This window comes from Tympanuchus pallidicinctus, unplaced genomic scaffold (assembly GCF_026119805.1).
Source record: "Tympanuchus pallidicinctus isolate F22 unplaced genomic scaffold, pur_lepc_1.0 scaffold6, whole genome shotgun sequence".
Lineage (NCBI taxonomy): Eukaryota > Metazoa > Chordata > Aves > Galliformes > Phasianidae > Tympanuchus > Tympanuchus pallidicinctus.
The window spans coordinates 8,048,028-8,070,865 of NW_026294780.1; the positions used below are offsets into that span (position 1 = coordinate 8,048,028).

At 42.8% G+C, this 22,838-nt stretch overlaps 1 protein-coding gene across 1 annotated transcript in view; it reads right to left on the bottom strand.

Moving 5' to 3' along the window:
- GABRA5 (gamma-aminobutyric acid type A receptor subunit alpha5) overlaps window positions 1–6,051 on the bottom strand; it is a 52,227-nt gene extending 46,176 nt beyond the window's left edge. Inside the window, exons 1-2 of the mRNA XM_052664512.1 lie at window positions 5,929–6,051; window positions 5,260–5,412 (exon numbers count right to left, since the gene is read on the bottom strand). Coding sequence (XP_052520472.1) covers window positions 5,260–5,345 — 86 coding nt within the window. The 5' untranslated portion in view covers window positions 5,346–5,412; window positions 5,929–6,051. The remainder of the gene's footprint in view (window positions 1–5,259; window positions 5,413–5,928) is intronic.
- Window positions 6,052–22,838: the final 16,787 nt, after the last annotated feature.

A 22,838-nucleotide genomic window follows, 5' to 3' on the forward strand; every position in this document is an offset into this window, starting at 1 on the left:
TTTTTTTAGGGATGGGACAAAATACAACTAGCTCTCATAACCTCTCCAATAATACAAGTAATTGATGGTGCTTTGTTCTGTCTTGGCTATAGACATTTCACCACAACACTATACACACCCTAAGTACTGAAATATGTGTATAGTTTTGTATAGTTCACAGAAAAATCTAATTAATAGATAAAAAAAGCTGGGGAAGTGACTAGGATGAAGACTCATAAAAAGTCAGCACTTCATCTGCAAAACAGCAATCCAATTTAGATTTGGCAGATCACTTTACCCGAAAAAGACGGCATCTGATGCTGACTTTCAGAGAAATGTCAGCATTGTGTGAAGTTCTGTCTGTAGATGGATTACTGTTTGCCATTAATGCAAATGTTGCTTTTTATTTCACAGAAAAGTTAGCATTTTGTGTGTATTCCTGAGATTGCTTATAAAATAGCAATTCTCATTTCGGTGTAAATGCTGAAGTTGCCTTTTACAACGTAAGAGCTTTAAGACTGTACTGGCAAAATTACATACGTTGTTTTATATTAGATACTGTAGCTCTACGAGTAGTGAGAACACAGGTGATATCTTAAACCAATTATTTCCACATGCATGAAGACTAGGTTTTATCAAAAAAATTGGTAGCTAAGCACATTATCTTCTTGTTGCAACCAAAAATGTTTTTAAGGGAATGTTTTCAGTTACGGAGTAAAAATAAACCTAGGAAAGAACCTTAGAAGATGCTAAGAAAATTCAAATACTTCTCATTACATTTATTTAATATTGCAGTTTCAGGGTGACTGAAAAAATCATACTCTACAGAAAGAGCCATCAGAGCTACAGAAAGAGCCATCAGAGTAAAATCCACTAACTCTCTAAAAATGCTCAGCTACCTCTTCTGATGAGTTCATCGCTTACCATTTTAATCATTGCCTTTTTTGCCATCTAGTCAAAATTGTGTCATGTTCTATTCATAGTTCTGTTGTAATAAGAGGAAAACAGACTACAGACACTTCACAATTTTCCCAAAACATTTTTTTTTAAGTGAGAGACACTAAAGAAATAACTGAGGAGTACTTTGCAATTGAAAGCTGCATTTTTTCTCTCTAAGAATAAAGTTTACAAGAACTTGCTTCAATAGGATTAGGAATTATACCAGGCCTCAAGACAAATCAGCAGTTTATGTAGAAGATGGTGGAGAATCCATTGGCACGCTTCTGGATACTGTCAGCTGGCCAGATATCAAAGGAAATAGATTCATTTCTCTAAGTGAGCATCTCACCATCCCTTTGTCACCGATTCTTGAGATCTGAAAATGCCAACATTGTTTTGTGAATTTGTGCACCAAAACCTCAGTTCTTCCACAAAAGATCAGAATATGGGAGAGGACTGACTGAAAATAATGAAACTTCAATTGTCCCTAGAGATTCTTTAAGAATAATGACGTTTTTTTATTCACCAAGAGCTGTACTTCACAGCCTTCTAAGTACAAGCCTTCTGTGAGCATTGTGATGAAAGCCTGTTTCCCATGGGTAACATTTTATCACCTTCACCCCCTTGCACCTTAACATCCATTTCAGCACCTCCCAACACCCCCTGTGCTTCCAGGCTGCCAAAATGCAGGCTCACGGGCAGCTTTCTGCTGGGCAGAAGGGTGGACCTCCACCTGCCTTCTCTCAGCATTTCTAGCAAACCCGTTTTTCCATTTGTTGAATTGGGCTGATGGGTTCATAAAGTTATCTGGAACCACTGAAGAAAGAAAAAACAGGATACAAAACATAAATGGATGAGCACAACCATGTAAGCATATGATAATTTACAGAAAATTAGTCTTAAAAATATGAGGAAGAGCTCCCTAGCATCTGTGACTACTCAGCAAGCGTAAACCAGCAGAACTAGCTGCTCAGTGCTGCAGAGACCAATGTGAAGTAAATGCCATGAGCTGAAGGGGAGGTATGCTTAGCCTAAATAGTAGGATTATGTTCTCAGTGATAAGGGCAGTGAGCTAATGGGAAAGTATGTGAAACCACCAAGCTGACTCTTGCACACAGCAAGAGTCTCACCACGAGCAGAGACGTGTTGCGTTGGCTACAGCTACGTTTAATTGCAATCTTCTGCTTCCCATGTTTCTACAATTGCAAATATTATTAGCAGATGGTAGCTGATCTGTGGTTACACCAACAACATCCGTCCCTGCTGGTTCAGCTCTCGGACAGATTCCTGAAACTGCATGACAAAATGCAAGCATGCGCAGGGAGCGCGTGCTGCCAGCACGTCAAGAGGGATGTCCATGGGCAGCCTGAGGCTGGCAACGAAGAGCCAGTGTGCAGCAGGGAGGGCCGGCACAGGGCCAGGCATGTGGGACATCTTCCTGCTCATCCACAGCAGTCACCCATCCTGACAGCCCACACAGGGCAGGGTGCTCAGCAGTGCCACTGCACCCCTCTGCCAGGACAGGATCCTACCCATGGGGTGCTCAACCCAAGGTGCTCTGCCTCACCACGAATCATCACGAATCACCACGGTAATCTTGCAGAAACTCAAATCCAAATATTCTGTTTTTCCTCGGACCTGATGGCAGGAGAGCACCCACCTCCTGCTTGCTATTGGCAGTATGATCCTATCTTGCAGACATGAAACACAACTGAATTCAATGCAACCCTTCATGTCAAACAGATGGAAGAAATCAGAGTCTCATCTCATCTGAAAACATTCTTCACAATTATGATTTATTTCTAATGATTCAAATTACTGCCTAAGTGCTATATGCTTTAACTTTTGGTTAGCCCTGTTCAGGCAGTGGGACTTGATTATCTTTGTAGGTCCTTTCCATCTGAGCTATTCTATTGTATTCTAGTTTAGTCTGTTCTACTCTATTCCAAATATTCACCTTCAAGACAACTATCATGAAATACTTCAGTAGCATATCTTAGCTCCTCACAACATTATGCAACTCCAGGCTGAAATCACAGAAGCCTGAAAAAGCCTGAAAAAGCCTCAACCTGTGCTGGACTCGTTACGCAGAGTGGGGTCATAAAATAGGCAACAAGAATAGGGGGGGGTCGCATACTCTTCTCCTTTAACCTATGTCTTGAAAGTTTGATTCAGTTACTTTTCTTTAAATAACTTTTACAACAATGCCTACAGTCTTTCTTTCTCTACAGCCTACTGATGGGGATAGCACTCAGTAGTCATTCCACATTTATGTTAACCGTTAATCACAGACTTTTGCTGAGATTTCTGAAGTAGCCTAGGAGACTGAGATACATAATTCCTATTTATTTTACCAGGCATCGTGCATCAGAATCCCCAAAGGTGGCTTTGGCTATGTCAGCAAACACTGTATTTATGATTTAATATAATCATGGAATGACTACAGAGAACTGTAAACAAATCTCTGCCCTCATCTCTAATGCCCTACTGTATTTTGTGTCTAATTTGTGGCCATTTGACCAATCACTTTTGTTTAGCACACTGCTGAAAGCACTGAAATGTAGCAGGGCAATTCAAACGTGGATGAAGCTAATAAAAAATAATCTGATAGCAACAGCAAGTATTATCAGTATTAGATTCTGGATCGTAGCAGTTAATAAAGCAGCCTACATGCAAATTGTACCGCTCTGTCCTGAAGAGTCAGTCCCAAAGCACTTAGCAAATTACACTCTGAAACTGCTTCTGCCTCCGAAACAGAAGCGCTGGAGCATCCTCTGTCTTTTGAGCAGGGTCAAAATTCAGCCCTAAGGCAGCGTGTGAGTGGTGCAGTGAATTGGAGCTGCTTATCTCTGCAGGCCCTGACTAAAATTACGAGATCAGAAATTGGGGGGTGGGAGGGCAGTTACGTGATGATCTCATTTTAGTGCACAGCAGCTTTTGGATAACTCACAAAAACAAATGTCCTAGATTCCTCTAGCTGTCCTCTGGCATGTTATGGGCCGTGAGGATACCTACTTAGGACTGGGATTCAGTGTTTACCTGAAGTTGAAAGGGAAAGTTAGGCCCTCTGTTCTGCAGTACTGCATATCTGTTCTTCTCTTAGAGGAGTAATGCAGTTACAAGGTAGACAAACCCCGCACCAAAAATGTCTTGCCAAACTACTGCAATTGAAACCTTCTGCTGGGATGAAGGAAGGTCAGGAAGGGTTACAACCCATAGTTTTCTCAATGTGAGAATACTTTGTTAAATCCCTGCCATGCCAAGACAAGGGACAACCAGTCCCACACCATCTTAGTCCTCTCCATTTCTACTAGAAAGCCCAGTGGGAGTTTTGCCCTTGGCTGCAGTGAAAGCAGACTCCAGCTATTCCAAGATGCCCACAGTGGACTGCAGCTCTTTGCCCTCCCTGCGGTGTGCTGGTCTGCAGCTGCTCAGACACGGCACCGTGCTCACTGTAGGACTACACAAGGCATACACTGAAGAGAGGGCTCAGTCCTGTTTACAGTACAGACAGACATCTTTCAAATTCTGGTCTTTCTTCCAGTTCCAATCTGGAAAAAAAAACATTTTAATTGAAACCAGAAGCTGATTTGCATCTCCATTTTGTACCTTCTTCTAGCAAGGCACTGATGGGCATGCTTGTGAATCAGCACACGGGGAGGATTCATTTCTTTCTTCTAGTGAAATCATAAATAATTGTTCTCCTCCACAAAAAAAAAAAAAAAAAGAACCAACCTACGTTTCCAGGGCACTTGCTAAATGCTTCTCAGTGGCACATTCTTATTTTGAGAAGTCCATAGGATCTCTAGGTTTAGGGGAAATGGATAGCTAGGGGGTTTCTGCTTTTCTGTTTAGTGAAGAACAATCACAGCAGTATTTCACAATAGTATTTCTAAATGTCACCGTCAAGACAGCATCTACAGCAAAATCAGGAAACGGAATTCCTTGTTACATGCTTCTGAGAAGTGCAATTTCTGGTTATCTCAGCAAGTTTCTAACTCAGCTGTCCCTCCGAGCTGTCCCAGTGCTGGAGTCTGACCCAGCCGAGAGCACACCCTGTGTCCTGCTGTGCAGCACTGCCTGTGCTGTGCCCTGCTCAGATCACTCAGGCCCCGTTCAAGCTCTCCACATCCCCCTCTACAGAAGCCCTCCTACAGAAGCAGTATGAGATGCTGAGGTGGAGCAGGAAAGCAACCCACCCCTCCTCTCGCAACACCGCAACGTTCAGATCAAACGCAAAGCTTGCTTGTTTTGTTCTGCTGCTCCACACCGCATGGAGCCAAAGCTTTTCATTTCCTTCCAAAAGCCACAGCAAAAATCCAAACGTAATTGGCAACTTACCCGAAGCGGCCGGCTAAACTCATAGAGACGCAGAAGAGGAAGAAGTTTTTGATCATGATAAAGCCAGAGACCGTTCCATTGTCCATTCCAGAGGAGATGCGTAACGCAGGTGGTTGCTTGGGGGAAGGTGCAGCTGCTCACTTTGGTCTCACTCTGCAACAATGCAAAAAGGAGAAATTATCACAGGTCGGAGCAGCAGGACGGCCGGGCTCAGCCAACACCATGTCTTCTGCTCCCTGTGTTTCTCACAAACTTATGGAGGCTTATGTAAACATCAGCTGTTTATGTAAAATTCTATACTGGCAAGGACATGCTTTACCTTCTGCTGACAGCAAACTGCAAAACAGGGAAAATTCTTGGTGGCCCACTTTTGCTTTCCATTCGTTCGTCACAGAAGGCATAGTCACCATTTTCCATGTGCCGCTTCCGACCCTTTCCCCATCTCGACAACTTCCCCACGTCTGCAAACCCAGGGCTTTATGCAGCCTCCGCATCCCCGTGCTCCGTCGCAATCTTTTCCCATTAACTACCCGGCTTCCCTTTCCAAAATCCCAGTGAAAATGCCAAGAAACACCTACTGCTTCTTGGAATCCACACTGATGATACACGGCTTCGCAAAAAAATGGGGGGGGGGGGGGGGTTAGAGGGGTAGGGGGTGTCAAAAGTGACCTTCCTCGCAAAGGCACGGGAACCTCTTGCTATCACCGAAGCTGCTCCAGTGCCTGCTGCTCCTCGGGTACCTGCCTCAGCCACCACACCACCGATCTCAGCATCGTGCGCTACCGTTTTCCTCTGTGCTTATTTAAAAAAAAAAAAAAAAAAAAAAAAAAAAAAAAAGGCAAAAATAAAAACCAAACCCAAAGACCCCCCCACTCCCCACTAAATCCCGGAAGGAACCGCATGCCATTGCCACCCGCTCCCCATACCACACCATACCCCCGCTCCACAACTTGCTCCCCCGGCCCGAACGCACAGCCACCCCCGCGCCGCTGCCCCGCGCCGCGTCCTGCTGCCTCCGCACCGCACCGCACCGCACCGCACCGGGGTCCTGGATAGCCGCTCCCCGCAGTCGCTTCAGCCCCGGCCCGCCCGCACCTGCCCGCACGCCGCGCCCCTTCCCCGCGTTCCCAAAGTTTGCTGCCGCCCTGTGAGGGTCCTTCCGCTTCTCCCGCGCCGGACTCGGGTCCCGCCGCTTACCCGCGAGGGTCGAGGGCGAGGGGTGGCGTCGGCCCGAAAGTTGCGGCGCGGAGCGGGAGCGGCGCCGCTGCCTCTCCCGCCGCTGCCAGGCGCGGCCCCGCCGCAGCGCCGCGCCCGCGCCGCCCCCGCGCGCAGCCCGGCAGCGGGAGCGCGGTGGGTGCACGGGGCGCGCCCGACCCCGGGGGTCTCGGCACGGCACGGCACGGCACGGGGCTGCGGACAGTGAAGGCGTGGGCGGGGCGGGACTCCTCGTCCGCCCGCACACACCTGGATGCGGGTTTATGGGCGTGTGGATGAGCATAGACACCGTGAGCTTAGTCGTCTTCTGTAGGCAGTGCACCTGGGCTACGCCGTTCTAGGCCTGTTGACAGCACCAGTGTTAAGGCACCGTTGGGTTGGGTTTCAGGATGCATGCAGGGACGTGGTGGTGGCTGAACGGGGCAAGGAGGGGTTCAGTGCTCCACTGCTTTATGCAGGGGGCTCTGCAGGAAGTGCGACACCAGGCACACGTGTGGTGTGGGTAGGAGGTGTGATTTGGGTTATCTGAATGTTGAGCTGTCCAAGCAATATAAGCACAGAGGGTGGTGATGCACTGAACAGGTTGTCCAAGGAGGCTGTGGATGCCCCATCCCTGGAGGCATTCAAGGCCAGGCTGGATGTGACTCTGCGCAGCCTGGTCTGGTGGTTGGCGACCCTGCACATAGCAGGGGGTTGAAACCAGATGATCATTGTGGTCCTTTTCAACCCAGGCCACTCTATGGTTATATGATTTTATGATGATGGGCTGGGTACCATGGCTACAGCACAGTCCTGACTCCTCTAGGTTACCTGAGGTGCACTCAGCATTTTGCATTACCTGTGATAAATATCACAGAATCATTGAATCATTAAGATTGGAAAAGATCACCCAGTCCAACCGTCAGCCCATCCCCACCATGCCCACTGACTACGACCCTCAGTGCTATATCCACACGGTTCTGGAACACCTCCAGGGATGGTGACTGCACCACCCCCCTGGGCAGCCTGTGCCACTTCATCACCACCGTGGCTGTACTTGGAAATAACACTTCAGTGAGGCGATGTCCCTCCTTCAGGTAGCCCTGCAGCTCACTGTACCATCTGTCTTCTTAGATCTATCAAAAACCTCCAAGGAATGGATCCCACCGCTGAAGGCAGGAGGGGATGAGCAGCTCCCTGCCCTGCAGGATGCCCCCTGGGGTTCAAATCCTCCATCTGTGGCTTGATGCTGTTCTTAGGCAATGATGTGTGGATGTTCTGGGGTGCAGAGCCACACTTTGGTCCCCTCCTCTTTCCTTGGTGACCACAGCATCACAGAACTGTCAGGGATTGGAGGGGACCTCTGGAGATCATTGAGTCCAACCCCTGTGCTAAAACAGGATCCTTACAGCAAGCTTCACGGGTGGATACAGAGTTGTGAATGATCCCTATCAGAGCCCAAAAACAGCTGGAAGAGGCAGCACGAAGCGACAGGAGCTTTTCCCCTATATTACTGCCTGGGAGTGTTTAAATATCAGATTTCTTCCAGTGAGTCGCTTTCTGTCACCAAGTATTCACATCTCCATATAGGTAACGTTGTGAGAACAGTGTTCTCTCTCCATAACCTGACGAACGAGCCTTAGAACTCCTGCTCTGGGTCTCCCTGCCGCTATGGGAGCCGTGCCCCGTCCCGAGCTCTCGCAACTCCTCGGAGCCTCACGCATAACAAAAACAGAAAAAGTGCCTGACAGGATTTGCCCGACAGGCAGCAGGTTTGCTACACGCGTGTTTAACGCGCGGCAGTGCTCCAGCCCCGCCCGGCCCGGGTCGCCCCAGCGCCGTTCTTTCCCCGCGCCGCCGGGGGGCAGCGCGGCTCCACCCAGCTACGTGTGCGCCGCTGGAAGATGACCGCGAGGGGGCGCCCGCGCGTTGCTGCCCGGACCCGTCTTCGCACGGGTTGCTCTGCTGTGTACTCTGGGGGCTCTGCTGGGAACGGCAAAGCTCTCTCGTGCATCTGTGAGGACGCAGTTTGATTTTTATACGGTAAGATTTCTTGAGTAAGAGCTACTTTGGGTTAGAGGTTTGTGCAACACTTTTAGATGAGAGTAGTGCTCACAGACGGTTTTCCGTGGATGTGAAACGTGAACAAGGCTCAGGTGAAGGATGGGTGGGGCTGTGCTGCGAGCGGAGGCAATGTGGGAAAAAGGTTACCCTGAGCACTGCTTAGCTCTGATGCTCAGACCTGGGCAGATTGACAGATCATAGAATCACAGAATTGTGCAGGTTGGAAAAGACCTTCAAGATCATCGAGTCCAACCACAACTTCACCATACTACCCTGACTCCAACAACCCTCCACTAAATCACGTCCCTGAGCGCCACATCCAAACAGATTTTAAACACATCCAGGGATGGTGACTCACCCACCTCCCTGGGGAGCCAATTCCAGCGCTTCACAACCCTTTCTGTAAAGAAGTGTTTCCTGATATCCAACCTAAACTTACCCTGGTGCAACTTGAGGCCATTTCCCCTCGTCCTGTCACCAGTGAGAAGAGACCAGCCCCGCTCTTGCTGTAAGCACCTTTCAGGTATTGGAAGAGAGCAATAAGGTTTCCCCTCAGCCTCCTTTTCCCCAGGCTAAATAGTCCCAGTTCCTTCAGTGGCTCTTTGGATAGATCCTATCCAAAAGAGATAGATGAAGGTCACATTTTGCTCACCCCTGAGCTGGAACCCCTGCTTTGTAACCATAGGTGTCATGCAAACAGCATGGGCATGGCTGTACTTAAGAAGTACTTAAGCTTCTGTGCAGGCATTGTGAGAGTCAGGTGTATTCGAAAGCCAAAAGTAAGTGCATAGAGAGCAGACACAAATGAATTTTGTATTCTCTTGGTGTGGCTGCTTACTGAGCAGTGGCAGTTCATGTATCCCGAAGTTCCCAGGCAATTTTCTGCGGATCTCCCACTGCTCTAAAATCTAACTTTTAGCCATGAAATATGTGAACCATTTTGCATTACAGAGCAACAATAATGCAAAAGTGTTCTTCTAAACAGGTAAAATGCTTCTAACTAACGTGTTCAACTTAAAGGTGCTCAGCTGCCCTTAGGCAGCCTGATCTGGTGAGCGGCAGCTCTGTCTGCAGCAGTGGGTTGGAACTAGGTGATCTGTAAGGACCCTTCCAACCCAAGCCATTCTGTTATTCGATAATTATGCTAAACACTGGTAACATATGCTTACATCTGAAATGTTATAGCTTTCTGTGTACACTTAGCATATTTTTTATTGCACACAAGTGGGCATCAAATAAGAAAACTTCTGAGCTGAGGCTTTATGATGCAATAATATATAAAATATGTTTAGTTAATTTCTTCAGAATGGCTAAATTTGCTACTAAGTGTTTCAGCTGGCTGGAGCGGCAGTTATACCTGTTCTTGAGAAATAATGTGGCATTAGGGCAGCACTACATATGACCATTAAAGCCTCTTATCTGGTGGTTCAAAGCCAGCTTTTCAGCATCACACTGCCTCTTGCATTTCTTGAAAGGACAGAGTACACCTTTAATTGTATTGAGCAAAAAACAACTCACTCTTTATTCTTAAGCATCTAAGAAAGCGATTGATGGAGAATAACCACAACGATTTGCTCTCATACATATGATTCATAAAGAAAGATTAATGAAGCTTAAACCAGAGGATACAAGTTGTACATCAGTATTCCTGGGTTTATGCATATGATACTATACATGTAATTCCTTCACAGCAGGAAGGAGAGAACAAATCTTAGAAGTAACAACATAAAAATCATTGAACTAAGATGGACAGAATGATGTTGATAAATTTTTCATTAAGCATATATATTCAAATGTCTGTAATAGACAGGAGTGTTCTCATGGACAACATAGGACTGATGTAGCCTAGTGTACTTAGGGATGTTAAGGACTGAGTATGTGAAGTTTAGAAATTGGTTACATACGGAAAATGTTATTATACATACATATGTATGTACATCTCTCCTATTTAGGTTATAAGCTATAAATATTTATGCCTATTGATACCTATTTGTACATAACAAGTCTACCTGTCATCTGGGTTTTGGCTATGTAAATGCTCAGATAAGATTGGATTAGCATGTTTTAAGTTGTTTTGATGAACTCACATCTCTTTTGGCTGCTATAGTTACCATATTTACTGTATTTCTCTGGGTTGCTTAAAAGTGCGCTGGGCAAATTGACAGAACTCATTATCTCTGTTTGTGATCAACACAGGTATCTGTCAATGGTGCCAGCAAGCATTAGTTTGCACACTTGTAAAATTGTACAAATGCTTTCAAGTTACCCTTTAATGACTCACAGTAATAATTAGCTGCCGTTACAGAAAAAATACATTAATGCATACCATTTGGAAAGACGTAGACACAACTTACATTTATTTTAGGATTTGCAGTGTACTGCTTTCCAGGCTGAAATTGCTGGCAGGGGTTTGGTGGGAATAAATGTTCTCAGCAGTTCCAAATCCCATTAAAGCTGACTTCTGTTATATAGATTCAAGTGCTCTAATTAATAAAATTTCAAGAAAAAAATAGCTTTTAAATGGTTCGATCTAGAATTAACATTTACAGAAAATGGAAAGAGCTAGCTGCTAAAAAAAAAAAAAAAAAAGACAAATTAACCTCCAAATGCCTTGTTTTGGAAAAGTTTTGGTGGGGATTTTACAGTGATATACATATAAGGAATCAAGAAGATAAATATTAATGATTGAACTACATCAAGCATATAACATACCATGTCAGTTGTAGAACTTCATATGAAAACCCTTCCTCAGTTCCAGTGCACTAGAATTCAGAAAGATACAATTAATAGCACATATTATATATATCAGTCAATAAGCTGGACCTTCATGTACTATAAATTGGCATAAGTGAAGGGCAGTGGAACTATGCCCATGCATCAGCAAAGGTTATGCCTCGAGTGTGACCCCGTTATTATGAGTCAGTCAGTGAGTGTTTGTTGGAGTCTAAAGAATGAGATTTGCATGAATATTAAGTAGGGACATTTTTTTTCTCTTGGCAAACAGTGTATTCAATTAAAAATGTAGGTGGCTTGCTCACAAAACAACAGAAACAACTGCAGAGCTGGCTAGAATTTGGCAATGGAGTTAGCCAAAAGAAAAGTAGAGTAAAACACTGGAACTATTTGCATTTGGGGTCTGATATTTCTAAAAAAGTCAATAGATGTTTGGGATGGAAAAGGGGGATGTTGTCACAAAGGCAGTTATGAATAGCTGTGAGGAACTGTCATACACCCCATGCTTAAATACATATTAACCCTTTGATGTGGGGAACCATCATCTCGTTGGACATAGGAAACATTGCATGGATTTCCTTGGTCTTTCCTGGCAAACTGTTCCACTTTTATAGAAGTAGTGAAGTGTTCAGGGTTCATCTGTCTAGTGAAAATGCAGACCTGCCATACCAGCCCTTGCCAAGGACAGTTTGACCTGGAGGAAAAGGAAGCACCTGACCTCTAAATTGCATAGAGAGGGCATAGAAGATCCACGCACAGTCCCAGATGCAAAGTGTTTGCCTTGACCACCTCTGCTGTAGTTTTTGAAAGAAGCAAAGAGGCATGGGGACTGGAGGGACGGCATGACACAGGGACAGGGCTGCACAAATAGGCATCAGGATCATAAAGAAGTACATCCCACCAGCCCTGCATTGAGATATATACGTAAGTCTGGTCCTGCTTTGAAGCCCACACCAACTCCACTGACTGCAAATTTCAAAGGAACAGGACTACTTGCATAAGCAAGATAAGCTGGATTTATCATCATGCTTTTCACACCTTCACCAACTGAAAATTAGGGGATTAGTTTCAAATTTCCCACTACCTATTTGAATGGCTGGCAGACTGTGGGTCAGTTGTTCACAAGGAACTCAACCTACATATCTAAACAGCGTCACTTGTTGGTTCAGAGAGCTAACGTCCACATTAATTTTAACAGCTATATGTACATACAACAGCAGCCAAAACGTGGGAACGATCAATGAGCAAATCATCTCAAGTGCATAGGAGAGGATCAAAAAAATAGCTTCAAAGGTAAAAAAAAAAAAAAAAAAAAAAAGTGAACTAAATAAAATAATAAAATACAACTGCTGGAATGATTGCAGTTTGATCTATTGGTGCTTTCCCAGTTAGCTAAAAATACACAAAACAAGAACTATCAAAAATGAATCAATGATTTTGATGTAGAGAATACTGGGGCAGAATTCTGGGCATGCTCAAGACAGGAGGAGGGAATGAATTTCAGGTGAATGATCCAAGAAAAGAGATCTCAAGCCTGTCAGTGTGTTTTCCACTCTAAATGTATTTAACCATAAAGTGCCATTTTGTTAAAATCAAATTATGGTGTTTTTATCACAGCTTTTTGAGGTCCAACATCTATGCTAAGAGAAGGTGAATCATCAACTTTGCCGCTGTCCGAACCCCAGTAGCTAATGCCTTCACTCAGACATGGCTGACATAGTTTCCAAGAGTCTTCCATTAACACTGCAGTAAAGCACTTGCTTACTAATGTGATGATTGACACAGTCCCCCACAACATCCTTCTCTCCAAATCGGAAAGATGTGGATTTGATGTATAGACTGCTTGATGGTTGATGATCTGGTTGTGAGATTGTATCCAGAGGGTGGTGGTTGATGGCTCAGTGTCCAGGTGAACATCAGTAATGAGTGGTGTCCCAAAGGGGTCACTAGTGGAACCAATGCTTTTTAGTATCTTCATCAGCAACACTGACAGCGGGATCAAGTGTACCCTCAGCAAGTTTTGGATGACACCAAGCTGTGTAAAGAAGTTGACACACCCACAGGATGGAATGCTATCCAGACAGACCTAGACAGGCTGCCCAGAGGGTCAACATGAACTTCGGGAGGTTCAACAAAGCCAAGTGCAGGGTCTTGCACTTGGGTCACGACAACCCCTGCTATCAGTACAAGGTGGGGGATGTAAGGATGGAATACAGCCCTACTGAAAAGCGCTTGGAGGTACTGGTGGATGGCAAGCTGGACATGAGCCAGCAATGTGTCCTCATAGCCCTGAACTGCATCAAAAGAAGCATGGCCAGCCAGTAGGGTGAGGAATGTGATTCTGCCCCTCTGCTCTGCATTGGTGTCATGGTTTTATGATTTTTGTTATAAGTATTCTACATCATAACATCTTGTATGCGCTGGGAGTCTCAGAAGAGAAGAAATGTACTACGGCTCCCAGAAGGCTTTGCTGTTGCATTTCCATTTTCCATTCAGAGGGAAAGATAAAACTGTTTGGGAATCATGAGGCTGCTATCCCTTTCTTTTTCTGCTCATCTCTGAGTTGTGTGCTCTCTAACCATCCTGCCTTCAGCATCAGAGTAAGGCCTTTTGGCTTGGACTCCCTCTCGCTCATTTTATTTGATTTATTAGCTTCAATTCCAATTATATTGTATTATAATGTGTTATCTAGCATCCTGTTATCATATTTAGTAAATTAGTTTTCTCCCTTAGCTTGTTGCTGCTGTTGTTTTCCTCCTCTGGGCCCATCTCCCTATACATTTTCCCTATCCCCTTCCCCTTTCCAGGGAGTGAGTCTGTGAGTCCCCCCACCCCAGCAGTCATGGAACCAGGCTGAACTGGGCCAGAACCATGACAACTGATCAAAGCTCACCTAGAGAGAGTACTGTTTCCAGATGTGGGAGTCCTCAGTATAGGAGAGACATACAGCTGTTGGAGCATGTCCAGAGGAGGACCACAAAAATGATCCACGGAATGGAACACTTCTGCTATGAGGACAAACTGAGAGAGCTGGGGGTGTTCAGGCTCGAGAAGGAAAGGCTGCAAGGTCACCTGAGAACAGCCTTTCAGCATCTAAAGGAGGGCTATGAAAATGAAGGGGACAGACTTCGTAGCAGTGTTGTGCTAGGACAAGAGGAAATGGTTTTAAACTAAACGAGGGGAGATGTAACTTGGACATAACAAATTTTTTTACAATGATGATGTTGAGGCTCTGGAACAGGTTACCCAGAGATGTGGTGAAAGCACTGTCCTTGAAGATATTCAAGGCCTGGCTGGACGGGGGCTCTGAGTAACTTGATCTTTCTGTGGGTGTCTCTGTTCACTGCAAGGGAGTTGGACTAGACTGACCCTTAAGGGTTCCTTGCAACTCAAACAATTCTATGATTGTATGATAAGCCAGTTGTACTGACAGCTGACTATTAACTGTGTGTCCTATTTCATGGATGACCAGCTTGGGCTGCCCAAGGCTTATAGAGCAAAGCTAAGCACTTGCTGTGGTAGACGAAGGCAGTGAGAGCTGCAGTTTCTCAGCACCTCCTGCAAAAAGGCAGTGCAGTTTCTATCAATGTGCACAGGGTTGCAAGCCATGGATTTTAATCCTTGCTCTGCCGCTCATTCACCACGTAGCTTCAGGCAAGTCCCTATCTCTTCAGCTGTAAAATGGGAATAATAGTGGTCTCCTATCTTTCAATAAACTCATCTGTGTTCTTGAGGCATGCAAATACTACAGTGATGAGTGGCCCAGAAAAGAACAGGAAATTATGAATAATTCTGTATTTATTGCAGGCTTTGGGTATGCAGCAAATAAGGCACTACTAACTGGCTGGTGAAGATTACTTTTCTAAGTAGCTGCTTATTCAGTAGGTGCTGTGTAATCGGTGTTTACTTATCCTGTGTAATGAATGATAAAGCCTTCTCTGGAAAAAAGAAAAAGAAAAAAGAAAAAAAAAAACTAAACAGGAGACAAAACATTTGGGAAAAAAATCTGAATACTGATGTACAGGCAAGTGCAATTAGGATTTCGTCGTCCATTCAGATTCCAGTGCTCTCTGACATTAAAACACTTGATTTTGGCAGCCATCACAACATACTTCTAAGGCAAATGTCTGCTCTACAGGCATGTGATTTAGGTCTGTAACTTGCACCTTGCCATAAGAGCTTTGCTCAGAAGTAGCTTTGCAGCTATGTACATGTATCCATTCTTCATGTGCCATTATTTTTGTCTAAAAAACAGGAAAAACAAATTTGCCTTTTTTTTCCCCTTCTTCTTAATGTCTGTTCTGATAACACAATCACACTTCTGTTCTGATATTGCATTTTCCTGGATTCTCAGATCTCTTGCAGGATGGGCGACCTATTAAATTTCACAGTGGCTCTGTCTTTGAATACAAAAGGCTCCTCTTCTGACAAACGGATTTTTTTTCCTATTAAAAATGGCAAGGAAAGCAGTGAAATCTACTGTACCCAACGCTTTGCTTACACTTCGAGTCAAACTTTATTAGAGTAGTCTCAGCATGTTTATCCTTCAATTTAACTGCTTATTAGACCATTGCTATCGCATCTGTGAAAAGCATGTGCAATACACAAAACAAGCTGCCAAATGTCCCTTCACAATCACATCGTTCAGAGATCTGAATTGTCATTCTCTGTTTTGTGTTTGTGTATTCGATGTGTCACTGCAGCATTCCCCTGACAGGGCTCATTTGAGCATAGTCAGAGTTGTGCTTACGTTTCTGTACATGAGGCGATCTGAGCTATGCCAAGACAGAACTCACACAGATTTGTTGGGCTTATCTCTGCCCCATTTGGTGATGCTAGATTTAAAATTTAGTCTTATCAAATTAGAACTGTGCTATCTGAAATAGTCTTGACATAAAGGGGAATCATCTGCTGCATAATACCTACAGCCTTTCAATGCGTCTAATAAAGGAGCATGTTTTATTGAATTCTAACTCCATATATTTCTAGACATTCACTTGATATTCTTATCTGCAATATCTGAGAGCTATTTGAGATAACAGCAATATACTACATAAAATAAAACAATATATGACCTCAAAGAACGCTTTAAAAGGATATCTTTAAAGCATTTCTTCTTTCTTACTTACACTGAGAGTCTTCATGAGCAAATATTCTGGAGCAAATATTTTCCATAAATGTCTCTTTTCGTGCCCTGATCTTATGGACTGTGCACACGATTCTTTCTGGGCATGTCAATTTGTTGCATCTGATCCCATATGCAAAGTTAGTGCTATGATTAACTTGCTAGAAAGATGTTTGCAACACTGCCCTTCAGGTTCCTACTTTCCGCTTTACAAATGGTGCTACCAGTGATTTGCAGGATACAAACAACAGGCACAAAATTATTGTCAAGGATGGCTGTTACCTCTTGTCACTTATGAATTAAACATCTGCTGTCTCAAACTGAAAACGTTTTAAGAATAGTTTGCATATGAAAAGATTGACTGTAGAAGAGACTTCAATGAAGAAATCTCTAGCTTGCTCTGAACCAGCAGCCTTGACATTCATTGAAAGACTGCCAGAGGTACACATGCCTTTGCTTTGCTGTCTGACAGAACCTGATGGCCTACATTTCTTTTAATATCTTTCGTTTAGTGTTTTCTGTTGGCTAAGATTGCATCTTCAGCAATGCTTAGATATTAGAAAACGGAGGAACGTAAGTAGAGAAGGAATCATCCACATTTTAATTTTCATGTGGGTTCTGACATGACAGAGAAGTCAGCAGAAAATGTCCATTCCCTTTAGCCACTGATGATCCTATGGAAAAAGTCTTACCATGATCTTCCAGGAAAAACAGAGCTACTGGAATACTGCTGCTGTTGTTAAGTAAGGGACAAAGATGATTGCAATAAGCAAAATTTCAGCAAGAGCCATACTAAGCAAAAGGAATTCAGAGCTAGGATGTATCAGAATGATTGCAACCTGGCTGTAGTTGGAATTAAATGTAAAACTCATGTCTTCCTGGAACACCACCCTGATACTTGCAATCAAAAACAATTTGAAACACTGATGTCTGTTTCTTGGTGTCAGGGAAAGAGATTAAGCAGAAAGAGGGATCACTGCCATCTTTCGTATTGCAGAATGTACTTTGGAAAGGTCACAGTGAGTCCAGAGAAACACCTGAATGGGGCGATGATGGACCATAAGTCACCACTCCAGATCTGGTTGCAGTGTCAAGCTGTGAGCAAGTACCACAAGCATGCTCATAATAAAAACGGTGTCTAAACCCAGCTTAATCTGCAGTGGCAAGCACTGACTATGCAATAGTGGCATTTTCATTTAACCCAGCTGTAACTGCACACCTTACAATTAAGGTTAGGATGTTATGGTGGCAAGTAGCTGAAGCTGTATATCTTGTGTTTTGGCTGAGATGCATGAGAGAGTTGAGGTTGACTGGACGCACTCAGGTGCCAGTGTAGAAAGCTGAGCAAAGTGCCTACTGTAGAAGGTTGAACCGCTCAGATTTCCTGTACAGGTATAGGTGCTGTAGCAGGGCTTCTAGGCCTTGAGATGCATGCATTAATAATAGAAGTCTTCCCTGCCATTCTCTGTATGTAGACACTCTCTGATGTTGGTCACTTTGGCTTGGACACTTGCCAACGTGGGTCATTTCAGTTCAATCTTTTATTTTATTTTCCATTTTCCTCTCAGTCTTTCCTTACATGTATTTCCCCGGTGGCTGAAAGATTAATGATTAACCTCCAATTAGAGAGGAACAAGAAGATGGCTGCAGCATTTTTTATTTATTATTATTTTTCTTAGCTGAAAATTGAATTATCGAACCCCTATTTAAGACCCTTCTAATAAAAATGTCAGTTATCATGAACAAAATGTTCTTTAATATGACCAGTACAAAGATAACAGATACAGCAGAATAGCAAAAGAGGGAAAAAAGCAAACTCAAGTACAGAATTGTGCATATCTGCACATGGAAATACTTAAGTACATTACAAAAATGAATCGATTAATCCTCAGTGCACTCAATGATGCAATAAATTCTTCTTACGTGATAGAAGATAAATATTAGCAAAGTGCTTTGATGGGGTCAAAATTTTAAGTTGCCCTAGGTGTTAAATAAGTGCTTCTCTTTCTAAAATCTTTTGACTTCTGCTAATAAAGATATGAAATAGAAACCCTAAAATATCTCTTGCTGACCACGTTACAAAGTTTTCTTGTTCTTTAATTCTAAGGAAAATGACTCAGTCCCCTAGTTGATGGTGCATCAAGGTCTCAAAGGTCATTGGGGTTCCCCACAGTTCATACTAACCAACTCCAGATTGTGAATGCTGTTATCCAGTACCACACTATGGTGGGGTCCTTTCCAGAGGAGAAACACGGTAAATCTGTCCACATTGAATTTGTTAGCAGAATAGCCCTTGTCAAGCCACAGTATCCACCTTAAGCCAGCTCTGCACTCTCCTCCCATGATAACCCTCATGAAGTCTGGGGCCGTGCAGATTTTTTTGTCCCATTCTGTTCCTTTGAGCTGCACAGATGAGACCCAGATTCTCTTCTCTTGGGATATCACTAATTCCCAGTCCTGTCTCACTGCAGTTCCCAATACAAGAATGGCCAGAGTGCTCAATCACTCTACCCTTCTGATCACTGAAATATCAGGCAGCAATTCAGGGCTCAGTGCCAGATCTGAGTCATGATTCATCAGGAAAGCCATGCCATAGTTCCAACAGGAACATGTGTGTCCTCTCACTTTCTTCCAAGGCTGAGTCGTGTGTTTTGCTGAGGGCTGTGTCTGTATCACCTTTGCACTCCTGATCTACTCTCCAGGATGGGAAACAAGGCAAGGACAGTGCAGCATCTGGCACATGTCTGCTGGGAGAGACAGAGCTCCAGAGCTCCCATGGGCTGCACAGCCTACCACAACGTTCAGAGCAGGCATGTTCACTCAAGGCCACACAATATGGCCTATAGTTCCACATAACCATCTTAGCAGAAAAATAGAGAGAAGGTTGTCACTCATAACAATGTTTTGTTTTTCTTAGAGTTATTGCTTTGTAATTATTGGTCTAAGTGAATTGTATGCGAAAGCAGATTAGGAAGAAAATATGACTAAAAAATATTGATTTATATTGCTAGCTAAATTAATCTTTCCAGAAAGGAAACTGGAAAAGACACCATGGCACAATGGAATGTAGAAACTGTCAGCTCTGCAGGCTCCTCTTTCAGTCTAGCATCAATTGCAGTGGACCTGCAGCAATTTCACTTAATATTGAAGGAATCATATTAAGGAAGGAATAAACGTTGACGTTTTGTTCAATTTGCTACCATTTTGAAGAATGAGATTTTAAACTTTCTGAAAGTTATTAGATTGTATGCACTGAATGAAAATCAAGAAAATTTATAAAGCGTAATATGACACTGATTTCTACAGCAAAAAAGAAATTGGATCTAAAGTTCAGTGAACTATGTCTTATTTTCATTATGGACATTCCTACCGAGAGGTTTGGCTAAGATTTAAAGCTGCTGCTAAATGTACAGACACCCAGTGAAATGGCAAATCTCTGAACAGATATAATCAAGTAAGAGAGGAACACTCTGTATCCTATCCAGTGACTTCCCTGCAGTGCCAGGGATTCACATGCCAAAAGGGCTCAGGGTGTGGTGGAAGGGAGAAAGGAGGTGGGCAGTTTGGGAGTAATAAGAGCCTCTCTGGGGGCAGAGAAATTAGTGTCTTATTTGCCTGATGACCACTTCATGGTCACCCAACTATCAGTAGAGAGTCAGTTCCTTCATAGCTCCTAAATCTCAGCTCAAAGTTCATCTATATTTAATCGTGTATAATGCATCTATAAAAAAGAGTTATGTGTGCCAAAAGGAAGAGCATCAGAATGTCTGAAGTACTCTGAAATGGATGTCTGATTGATTTATTTTGGTGAAAGCATTCTTGAACACGGAGTTGCTTTCATGGGGGGTATATATACCACCAATGTCTACTGCATGATAGAATGAAGTAGTGGGTTTGAGGAGACTCCTGTTCTCCACCTTATCTGCCAGGGAAACCTTACAACCTGGACTCATGGCATGGCATCAACAAATGGTTTAATTCCAATGTGTTTGCCTCTTATTCCTTAAGTGAGGTTTTTGAATGGAGACAAATACCTACTTCCTTCTTTGAGGTTTCACACACCTCAGTATTATGCTAACATATGTCTATCAACATTTGAGAACTTTGAAAGAAAAATTAACTGCTAAATGTAGTTTAAAACTGCATTAAATCCTTTTAGCCATTTTGGGCACAGAGTACAATTTCTAAAGATGATGGACAAAGCAAGGCAATTGGAGACTCCTGTGAATTAACACTGAATGAATATGACTAAGTAAAGGAGTATTAATGGATTTTTATTTTTATTATTAAAAATTATTTTATTATTGTCATTTCTTTACTGGCTATAAATGTATTTCAGACTTAAACTGTTTATAAAATTCTTGATTAGCTGAGGTATTGAAAAAAAATGTGTTTTGGATATCAGCAGACGTTTTTTCATACTAAGGCACCACTTCACTATGTTCTAAAATACAGATAGAAGGAATTTTGAAACATCACTCGCATAAAAATATCTCAACCTTTTAATTCTTAAAAAGTTAATGTTTTCCTATCAAAGACAAGAGGACATTGAGAGTATTCCATTATCACTGGAGGCTCATTTGGCATTTTCAACAAAAGTTTTAGCTGCTGAAGTTTTACTGAGCCCTATTAAAAATGCTAAATTAGCACTCCTGCAACAGATGGTGGGATGACCCTGTATAATCAGAACAGTTTAAGTGTATTTAGGTACACCTGAAAAATCTGTAAAATAAAAATGGTGTTAGTTCTTTTCATTAATTTTAAAGCAAAGCCCATTTCCATGTTTTTCAGTTCATGGAACACTTGCAGTTTTTTGTAGACTGCCACGGTTATTTAACTAAGCTTCACAGTTATCTCACCCTCACTCTTTACGTGAAGCAGGGAAGAGATGCATACACTCTGTTACCAACTTGTTTCTCTTTTAAATCAAAACTTCTGATGTTTAAAGAAGATTTGTGGATAAAAGAAAGTATAGCTTGAGGCTATGATACAATGCACTTAAAGGTCCCAAAGGAAATATTCTTAACAGCTACAACCAGCTCTGAAAGATAACCTAGGAATGTAAATGTTAAGGCTGGGTTCTTAAATTCAAGTTTCCTGACACGCTGTGGGCTGAAAGCCTTTGAATTTATAAAGACTTCTTACTTAAATAACCAAAAGAACTAACGATCACTTGGAGTCCTTATTTTGATCTGTACTTATCAAACAGCAGCAATTTGTTAGGGAGTATCCTCACTCATATATCCAACTGATTATGTCATCTGATTCAATCTCTTTTATTCTATTTTATTTTATTTTTTTTCCCATGCACAATTTGGAGCTTAGTTTTGTTTGCAAATGTTTGTGTGTCAGGGTGCTCTTAACTCTGTTACAGGTATTTCTGTAAAACAGTATGTACATTCACAATGCAGTTTAGAATGGATTGAGAAATTATTCTTCCTCATGATAGTTTTTCAAATAAATAAAATCCTTTGGTACTTCATGGAAATTCATTTTTTAAAAGAAAAGAAAAAAAAAAAAAAGAAAGAATGTTTTGTTTCCCATAGCTAAGCAAAAATCCAATGAATGATCAATGAAGGCCCTATCTTCTAAGGAGACTAAGGACACCTTACATTTTGTTACTAAAAGTACTTGAGGGGTACCTGATGGGCCCAGTGAAGAAAATGTACTCACTGGCATGGCTGTTATGCAGCAGCACTGAGTTCAGCACAGAGCATGTTAGCAACACCTACTTTCATACAAAAATGTCACAGTGTTGGATCAGGATGACCTCTGCATTGAGTAAGACAGGTCAGTGAATAACGAATGTAAACTACAGTGGGATGAAAGGATGAGACTTGGAACTCCCTTCCATCTCCCATATCAACAGGCATGGAAAACCTGAGGTGCCTTTGTGGGCAGCTGACCTTTACAGGCATGAGTAGCTCTGAAGTAGCATCAACCATTCTTCATGAATTAATTTTTGTTTACTCAGATTACAAACGTGCATTCTGAAGGCACGAAAAAAATGCTGAAAAGAATAAGAAGAAATTGAAGAGGCTGAAAGAGTGGATTTCTAAGTCAGAATTCCTCCTGTCTCTGAAGTTAAAATGCACTTCAATGCACATCAAAGGTGCACAATCCTTGTACCAAGAAGTAGATCTCATGTCTCTTGTAATAAGAATACACTTGCCAGATACATATTCTGGCTTGTGAATGTGTAGAGAGATTTATTTATTTACTTACTTACTTACTTACTTACTTACTTACTTACTACTGAATTTTATGAGCACTAACTGCATCCAAAATCTTCTTCTTTATTAAAATAATGTATCTTACAACAGCACTTTAGTAACTCAGGAGGGTTAGAAAGGACACCATCAAACTTCTGATCATCCTGACATGTATGCAAGTGCTTCAGGAGATGGGAGAAGAAAGATCTGAAATATATATCTGAATGAATTTCTGAGGTGAACGACCACTA